Source organism: Mus pahari, chromosome 7 (assembly GCF_900095145.1).
Source record: "Mus pahari chromosome 7, PAHARI_EIJ_v1.1, whole genome shotgun sequence".
Taxonomy (NCBI): Eukaryota; Metazoa; Chordata; class Mammalia; order Rodentia; family Muridae; genus Mus; species Mus pahari.
The window spans coordinates 27,248,294-27,257,975 of record NC_034596.1 but is presented as its reverse complement, the minus strand read 5'-3'; the positions used below and the strand labels follow the sequence as shown (position 1 = coordinate 27,257,975).

Below are 9,682 nucleotides of genomic sequence, written 5' to 3'. Positions count from 1 at the left end.
TTCCAGGTCAGGGGCTACAAAAAATGGAGTTCAGTCTTAAAAGAGGGAGGGAAAGAATGTGAATCACAGCCCAGTATCTTTTGTTTTTAATTTGTTTATTTATTATGTATACAGTGTTCTGCCTGCATGGATGCCTGCAAGCCAGAAGAGGACACCAGATCTCATTATAGATGGCTGTGTGCCACTATGTGGCTGTTAGGAATTGAACTCAGGACCTTGGGAAGGGTAGCCAGTGCTCTTAACCTCTGAGCCATCTCTCCTGCCCAGCCCAATATCTTTTACAAGCATGAATATAATAAGCCAATATGAAAACAGTGTTACTTCATGACTGAACTACGTTTTTCTAGAGATGGATAATTGGTTCGATGCTTGTAAATTAATCAGTGCCATCTACCATATTAACAAGCTACAAAGAAAACCTACACAATAATACTAATTGATCATTAAAGTATGTGATATAATCCTGCACTCATGCATGTCAAAAATTTCCTGGAGCTGGGCGTGGTAGCGCACACCTTTAATCCCAGCACTCAGGAGGCAGAGGCAGGCGGAGTTCGAGGCCAGCTTGGTCTACAGAGTGAGTTCCAGGACAGCCAGGGCTACACAGAGAAACCCTGTCTCGAAAAAAAAAAATCCTGGAAATACAGCAACAGGAAAGAGTTTCCTTAATTTGATAATGAACATCCATCAATTTGTCTATCCACCCATCTATCTATAAAACTTTTAATCAATTGTTTAACCAATTTATTTTAACCAATTAAAGACCAATTGTTTCCCCCAGAAGTCTCTGGTACAATTCCCACTAAACAGTGTATAAGAGCAGAGACAAAGGCCAGGCAGAGAGGTATATGGAGTAAGGGAGTGGGAACAGTTCTTCCATGGTCACAGGATTGGTCAGACAGGACTATAGATTCAAATACACATTTTTTCCTGCCATTTATAACTGTCGGGGAGGAAAATTAGTTTTCCCTAATGAAGTGACACTGGGTGTCCCAGTCACTGCAAGGTGGGCCTCATGTTCAGGCGTAGTTGACCTATAATGGACACCTCAGTTTGTGTGTGCTTTTATCTCGGTACAGTCTGGTATTTCTGGTGTGTGTGTGTAGGGGGGGATTGTTTTCCAGTTTTGAGGGGCTTTGTTGTTATATTAGGGTTTTGTTTCTGAGAAAGAACTTAAAGTTGGGTGGGTAGGGAGGGGGATAGAGTCTGGAAGGAGTTGGAAGAAAATAATCAAAATAAATAAAGTTAAAATTGTTTTAAATTATACATATATGTATATATGTATGAATTATATACATCTCATCGAACAAGCTTCAATTTGATAAATTTTTCAAAGAGTCCTGAATGTCCTGAATGTCACTATATACACTAGGCTGGCTTCAAAGTCACAGGGATCTACCTGCCTCTACTTCCTGACCTCTGGAACTAACAGTGAATGCTGCTACCCTCTGCCTGTACCTTTACAAATTAAAGGCACACACCTTTAATCCCAGCACTCAGACGGCAGAAGCAGGCTGAGCTATGAGTCCAAGGCCAGCCTGGTCTACAGTGTAAGATCCAGGACAGCCAGGGCTACACAGAAAAACCCTGTCTTGAAAAACAAAACAAAGTAGCTGTCTTATAGTTGAGTAATAATTTCTCCACTAAAAGTGACAGATAGTAAAACCCAAAAGGCTAAATAATCTATCTCTGCTGGAGAGTGTGGTGTCAGGGTGAAACGTACCTGGTGCCAAGTGACTGACTGGGTCCTAACTGCGCCTTCATGTCCCTGGGTAGTACTATCATCCCTTGCAAAGGCTTTCCTAACTCCCTAGAGTGTACATCTCTCCTCCTTACACTTTCTCACATTTTTTTGTTATGCAAGTCATAACAACTTGTATTTTTTTAAAATTTATTTATTATATGTAAATACACTGTAGCTGTTTTCAGACACACCAGAAGAGGATATCAGATCTCATTACGAATGTTTGTGAGCCACCATGTGGTTGCTGGGATTTGAACTCAGGACCTTCGGAAGAGCAGTCAGTGATCTGACCCACTGAGCCATCTCTCCAGTCCTGTATATTTTATCATGTATTTACGTAATGTCTTTACCAAACTGTGTTCTCCATGATGGCAAGGATTCACTTGGTTTTAGTAACCAGCTTCTAGGCTGAAATAGGCTATTCAATTACATGTGAATCAGGTGTGCTTTTACTGCCTGTCTAGAGCAGAGACTCACAGGGCACGTGAATTTAGGGTGACAGCAGCGGTGGGCATTTCTTCAATAAATATTGCTTCGATAAATTTGTTTTGATCCACTCTACAGCAATTTTCCACCCTCAGATCTTTCTTATAGTTCCTAATCTGTCTTTCTTCCTTTCTTTTTTTCTGACAATGCTCTGACTAAAGTTCCACTACAGATAGAGTGCTCTCCCAGGACTGTCTTCATTGTTTTTTTTTTTTCTCCCTTTTGGGTTTTCGAGACAAGGATTCTCTGTGTAGCCCTGGCTGTCCTGTAGACCAGGCTGGCCTCAAACTCAGAGATCTGTCTGCCTCTGGCTCCCAAGTGTTGAGATTAAAGGTTCATTCTGTTTTAGTGTTTCTCACGGAGGTGCATTCTCACTGACCTTGCTTCCTTGCTCTCCCCACCTTTTAGTGTTTTAACTGTCCCTGTTTTGCAGGTAGCCCAGGCAGGCAGAAGCCTGGCCTTCTACAACTAACCCCACCATCAGCTTCTATAATTGTTACTTTCTGTAAATGGATTTTTGTTGTTTTGGTTTTTTTTTTTTTTTTTTTGAGACAGGGTCTGGCACTCATAAATCAAGCCTGCCTTCACTCACAGTGATCCCCTGCCTCTGAATCCTGAGAACTGGCATGATCCACCATACTCAGCACTCTCGGCAAATGTTCAACAGGGCAGCTTCATACTTGTGAAGACTGGGGTTCCTGGGCATGTTCTAGAATCGTCTGCTGTACCAAGCAATATATGGAAAAAACAGAATTAGTGACTGTTACTCAACACTAACTACCTCACTGATTTGATTCCCTATAGGAAGAGCTAGAACACAAGTCCGATTTCCGCCCCCACTCCCGCACCTCATTTTTTTTTTTTTTTTGATACATGGTTCGTATACGTAGCCCTGGCTGTCCCAGAACTCTTTGTAGACCAGGCTGGCCCCAAACTCAAGAGATCCGCCTGCCTCTGCCTCCAGAGTGCTGGGATTACAGGCGGGCGCCACCACCGCGCTAGGCGAGCCGGATTCCCTTTCACTGGGTCAGCAGGACACGCAGAGAAACCTGGGGACTAATGAAACGCTTCAAACGTCCCCTCTTCGTGGGGAAGGAAGCTGCTTTCTCTCCGGCCCGTTCTCTTTCCCAGGGCCGGCCGGCCGCCACCACTGCCCAGGTCTGCGACGGCGGAGGCGGAGACTTCACCAACGACGACGACGGGGAGCAAGCGAGACCGGCACGCTCACCCTCGGGCATCAGTCCCCAGTCGGGAACTATTTCCCGGTACACTCTATAGGCGTTCCAACTCTTTTCAGACGAGCTTCCGGTTTCCACCCACCTACTTCCGCTGTCCCCACCTCTTTCCTTCCGCCACCCGGATATGAGCCGTTCTCGCGAGAGCCGTCCCTCTCTCTAAGCCGGCGCTCCGTCAGGTAGGTTCGCGGGCCGCAATGTGGCCGCGGTTTTTCGCCGAGTTTGGGGGGACAGACTCTTGGGGTGGCCTCCGGGGCGGCAGAGCCTGCTCCCCGGTGGTGGGATGCAGCGGATTATCCGCCTTGCGCCCTTCGATGGCCCCGGCTCTGGCGGCCCCGCGCCCCTGGTGACCCGGCGGCACCTTCCTCCCCTCAGGACGAAGCCATGTTCAGCTCGAGCGCCAAGATCGTGAAGCCCAACGGCGAGAAGCCGGACGAGTTCGAGTCTGGCATCTCTCAGGTGAGCTTGTCGCCCGGGTTCCCCCGCTCCCCGCGGTCGCGCTTGACCTCGGGGTCCCCTGACCCTTTCCCCCCGGCGTGGCGCCCACGCTCTCTGTCTCCCCAGGCGCTGCTCGAGCTGGAGATGAACTCGGATCTCAAGGCGCAGCTGCGGGAACTCAACATCACCGCAGCCAAGGTGAGCGGGGACCCTGGGGTGGCTGACAGCCTCCATTCCCGGGGCAAGGGACGGGAGGGCAGCAGACAGGGGACCTCCCAGTGCAGGGCAGTCTCACGCTGAAGTCCCTGCTGCCTTCTGCACTGGAAGCGTCTAGACCCAGTATGACTCCCAACTGGACAGTCGGTTGAGGATAAGTGGGTGTTTTCTGAGTTTGGCGTTTGACAGGCGTTTTGACTTTAATGTTTATTCTGTAAGTTAGTATTTTGCTTCTGTTTATGTCCATGTGCCTTGTGTGTTCCTGGAATTACAAATGCTTGTGAGTGCTGGGAACTGAACCTGAGTCCCGTGCTCTGAACCACCACGGCTCAGCCACCTCTAAACCTAGGGATAGGGTTTTTATTGAGTTTTTTTGGTCACTTTCATATTGTTGGACAGTTTTGAATTTGGAGAAGGGTCTTCCATCAGAGATGCCCAGGCCATGGTGAATTTAAAGTTGGCCTTTGTAGATGGTTCAATCATGTTGGGTGATCCTGAGGTGGCAGGCACATGGCCAGAGTCATGGTCTGACCAGACTCACCAGACAGAATCTCTTCTAACCTAGGCTGGTCTCCCGACTTGAGGCTGGCCTTGAACTCTGTCCTCTTGCCTCTGCCTCTCCACTCTTAGGATGAAGGGCATAGATCTCTGCTGGCCTTTTGGTGTCTCTTTTAAGTAGAGAGTCACTGGGATTGTGGGATTACATTTTAGTGACCTCTTCAGGGAGGTAATATATCCTTGAGGTTCCACCTTAGAACCTCAGCACCTCAAAATGAGCATCAGGTTTAACTTGTGAACCCCTAGGCTATCTCCAAACCATAGGAGAAGGTTTGGGGGAGTTGTTTGCTGGTTGTGGCAGAGCACATTAATCCTAGCACTTGGGAGGCAGAGGCAGGTCTATAAGGACTCTGCCTCAGGTGGGGGCGGGTCCTTGATTCCCGTGTGAGTAGGGAAGATGGAGGTTAAGAAATGACACAGACATTTTTCCTCCTAGGAAATTGAAGTTGGTGGTGGCCGGAAAGCTATCATAATCTTTGTACCAGTTCCTCAGCTTAAATCTTTCCAGAAAATCCAAGTCCGGCTAGTTCGTGAATTGGAGAAAAAGTTCAGTGGGAAGCACGTAGTCTTCATTGCTCAGGTATCCGCTCAGTTGCCTCGATTCTCAATTCCTGGGGCTTAAGTTCTGTTGGTGAGGACGCTAACAGCCCGGTTAGTGTAAAGCTCGGTGTAGGGTGTTGGGGTGAGAGCGGGGAAGTCCACTGGTTCTGGGAGTAGCAGGCTGGAGGGGCTGGTAAGGGACAGTGCTTGAGTTCATGGTTGGCTTTGGTGCAGCGGCAGGGTGAAGTAGGGCTGCTGGGAAGAGGAATGCTGCTGGCATTTCGGTGTGTTGAGTGGTGAGCTGTTGTGAATTGTGGCGACATAGGTATTTTTGTATTAAAAGTAGTTGAGATTTGTTGGCTTTATATCAGCTCATTGTCTTGTGTTTATTTTTATTATTCACTTTAAAGAGGAGGATTCTACCCAAGCCAACCAGGAAAAGCCGTACGAAAAATAAGCAGAAGCGCCCCAGAAGGTGAGTGAGTGTTCCCCATTGCCTCGGCCATGCTTCCCACGCCTCACAGCTCCTCAGGACGGGGAGCCTCCCATTACATGTGTGCTGGGATTCATTCGAGATGGAAAGTTTAAGTGGGTTCACATATGCTGTGTAGGTCACTGGTACCACACAGGTGAGGTTTGATTTATTCTGTGGTCATAGGAGAAAGTTTCTTTGTTTGTTTGTTTCTTCCTTCTCTTAAGACAAGGTATCCCTGTGTAGCCCATGTGTCCTAGAACTTGCTCTGAAGATAGGCTGGCTTTGAACTCTGAGATCCGCCTGCCTCTGCCTCCCAAATGTTGCGATTAAAGGCATGCGCCGCCATCATCACCTGGCTATTTAGTTCTTAACTGGGGATAAAAATTTGTTGTGTATAGCTGAGGTGCTGGGATGGTTTTCTGTGTTGCAGGCAGAGCATGGGTGGTTTCCTGGTGCTGGGATGACAGGGCTATATCATTGCTCTTTAAAGGTCTTGACAGTCACTTCACACATCAGTCATTAGACTTGGGCCTTCTGTTGATGCTGTAATCATAGCAGACTGTCCCTGCAGACCTTCACTGTAAAAGTGGTTTTCCCTTACACCTGGTCAAGGCAATCTACTCTTGAGATACCTACTCTTGAGAGGTGATGCTTTTGAGACAGGGAGAGCCATGAACTTGCTGTGTATCCAACATTGTCCTTAAACTCTGTCTTGTTCAGGTACTGGGAAAACAGGTGCACACTATTATCTATGCCCTATCTGTTAATGGTAAAAATTTGTCTTAATTCAGTCTTGTTTTGAAAGCCATTGGAAAATAGCTGGGAATTGGAAGTGTGGATAAATTCTGAGTCTGCCAGAAGGGAGAGGGGTAATGGTCACAGCTGAATCCACAGTCTTTGAGCTGCTGGAATGGTGGGATTTTTGCCATGATACTTAGTGGTTCTTGGAGCTTGTCACATGAAGTAACACGTGTGTAGAGGGGCTCAGATTGTCTGCCATGGCTGCAGTGTTCCCAGTGACCTTAGTGATTTCTACTCTTGACTCCAGATCCCTGGCAGGTAGGATGTGGCGGTCCTAAATTAATGTCTGCATATTCCAGCTTTGTTAGACTAGAATTTTGAGTTAACTCTTAGGCTTACTTTGAGTCTGTTAGTTTGTGTTTTAAGGGAGCAAGTGTCCACGTTGGCACACCTACTAGTGTGGTAAGAGTGCTCTGAAGTGAGTAGTAGTTGAGAAGCATCTGGTGAACACAGGGTGGAGATGTGCGATTCAGGCTGAAAGCCATAACCCCAGTCTCCCCAGAGTTTGGAATTGGGTTGTTCCTCACTAGGGCAAGGTTGGCTTTTCAGTGGTGTGGAGGTGCCTTACCTTCTGGAGACTAGTTGGATTCTGAGTTTAGTGCTTTTCCTGGCCGAAGTTGTGTCATCACGAATAGCCACAGCTCCTAGGTGCCACGCTATAACAGCTGGCACCCATAGTGATCTCTTGGTGAGGTGTGTTAAATGTCTGTGGCTGGGATATTTCCACCTGTGATTATATGCCAGGGAGTCATGGAGCTTGCCCAGCCTTGGGGAGGTTGGGATGCTCTGAGAACCATTGGAACCTGTTCCTAATGACAGGGCCAGTGTCATAGAGCTGTGATAGAATAGTCTTTGGAGGGGTTTTGTTTGCTCCTGATACATGAGGTCAGTGGCCTCTTGGAGGTCAGGGAAAGAGCTCGAGAGGTTTTGATTAGGTGAATTACATGGCCAGCTTTAAAAAAGTACTTCAGTTGTGCGGATTTAAAAAGAGCTTACTGCAGATAAGAATAGTAAGGTATGAAAGGATGAGTTAACCCCTCCCCTAGGGGGTTTGTATATGTGGACTGCCAGGGTGCATATGGTTTTGGGGATCAGTCATGGTTGGCTTGCCACTCAAAGTCTTTAGTCTCTGGGACACTGAATAGCTATTAGTTTAGGAGCCAAATGTGTTCTTTTGAGACAGTGACTCCTGGTTGGCCTTGAAGTTATAGGGAATCCTCCTGTCTCACTTGCTTAAGTGTTTGTGTCACAGGGGTGAGCCATCTCACTTGGCTCCAATTTTGATTTCAGGAATATGGACTGTTTTTCCTTTTTATTCCGAGGGCATCTTCTGCCAGGTAGCTTACTTTTGTCATTTTTTTTCAGCCGCACCCTGACAGCAGTGCACGATGCCATCCTTGAGGACTTAGTCTTCCCANGTGAAATTGTGGGGAAGAGAATCCGTGTGAAACTGGATGGCAGCCGGCTCATAAAAGTTCACTTAGANAAAGCACAGCAGAACAACGNGGAACACAAGGTCNAANCTTTTTCTGGTGTGTACAAGAAGNTCACAGGCAAGGATGTTAATTTTGAATTCCCAGAGTTTCAGTTGTAAAGAAAATGACTGAATAAAGTGTCATTCATAATATTTTGTTGTTGTATCTTTGTCAAAGTCTCAGGGCCCTGGGTGCACGACAGCAGTAGCTTCCTGAATGAACTGAAGTTTTCAAGAGATGCCTGGAAGGTGAAAAGCACCAAAGCCAGTCATGTTGATAGCTCTAATTACATGTCAAGATGGGGGCATCCACACTGCTGTGATAGTGTCTGGGTTTCACCCTAACCTTGCAGGATTAGATCTTCACTGCCCTCCAGCTTCCCTTTGCTTTGTTACAACTGTCCACATTTTATGTCCTATGTCTGTCTTTGGAATGTGGCCTCACTGTAGTGCAAGCTGGCCTAAAGATAAGTCTCCTGGGTTATGGTGCACGGTCTTCATCATTCCTGTGTCCCCTGTCTGATTCTGCACAAGTTTAGCAAGTTAGGATTAGTAAATCCCGGGCAGGTTACATGGGAAGAGGTGTCATCAGTAAGGTAAGGCCTTGAGTGAGGAAGCTCCCAATATAGATCAGGAGCTCGGGTAGAAAGGTGGCTGCCCCATTCCCAAGCCTTAGGCTATGGCCTTAATAATTGCTTGATAAAGGAACAGGAGGCATCCATATGCTGTGCTTGGCCCTGGGCACCTTTTATGTGGAGCAGCTCCTGTTTACAACTGAGGCAGGCTTTCAGGCATTTCATGTGAGACTTCACTATGCTTCATGTCCCTGGTGGATATGTGGGTGTGCAAAGCATCCGTACAGGACTCTGATCCCTGGCTTGTTCCTGCCGTCTGCCCTCCTTGCCATGGGAGCTGCAACTGTGGTATTGTTTCCTCTGCTACAATGCATCACTTCCTCAGCTAACCCCAGTCACAGCCTGCTCACGGTTCTGCAGTAGACTCTAGATGCATGAGGGTGAATTCAGGGCTAGCCGGTGTTCATAGAAGGTCTCGAGCCAAAATGGAGCCGAAGAGGTGGCTCAGTGGTTTGGGGTCTCTGGGATGTTCGTCCAGAGGACCTGGATTCCATTCCTAGTGATCACATGGCTCACAACTGCATTTGACTCAAGTTCCAAGGGATCTGAGTTATGGCCTCGGAGCACCCGGCACATAACTGCTCATACATACATGCAGACAAAACGTCAGTACACAAAAGTAATTCCTAAAAATAGCAATTACCAAGCAGAACGTGCCTGATGAATGTTGCTGTTAGTCTAGAAGCTGAGGTGAGCTCATCTTATTTGAACCAGGAGCCTTTCCCCGCTGAGATAGATCCATTTATAAATATTTTAGAAGGTGACAAAGGTTATCTGGGAATTGGCAAAGGCAGTATTGGAGTATTGCAGTTTTAAACAGTTGTGAGAGTGTTTGGGTTATTAAGTGGGAATTTTTAGAAAGACAGGATGTGAGTGTAATATTTAATAAAAGCCTCACAAGAATATTGTGACTTTTTCCTGAAACTTCTCAGTTGATGTAAATAAAGTAAAGCAGAGATTTCCAGTAACAGAATGACAAACAGTGGGAAGCCCTGTGTACCTTGTGTCCCCAACCTCCAGCTTCATCCTTCATACCCCTCAGTTTCCTCTAGCACTAAATGGAGCTCAGACGGGGCTTGA

At 47.0% G+C, this 9,682-nt stretch overlaps 1 protein-coding gene across 1 annotated transcript; it reads left to right on the top strand.

Moving 5' to 3' along the window:
• The first annotated feature begins 3,546 nt into the window (after positions 1 to 3,546).
• On the top strand, positions 3,547 to 8,117 carry Rps7 (ribosomal protein S7). Its single transcript, XM_021202162.1, has 6 exons — positions 3,547 to 3,644; positions 3,841 to 3,924; positions 4,030 to 4,101; positions 5,114 to 5,257; positions 5,628 to 5,692; positions 7,859 to 8,117. Exons 2-6 carry the CDS (start codon positions 3,850 to 3,852, stop codon positions 8,085 to 8,087), a joined length of 585 nt encoding a protein of 194 aa, XP_021057821.1. The 5' UTR covers positions 3,547 to 3,644; positions 3,841 to 3,849; the 3' UTR covers positions 8,088 to 8,117.
• Positions 8,118 to 9,682: the final 1,565 nt, after the last annotated feature.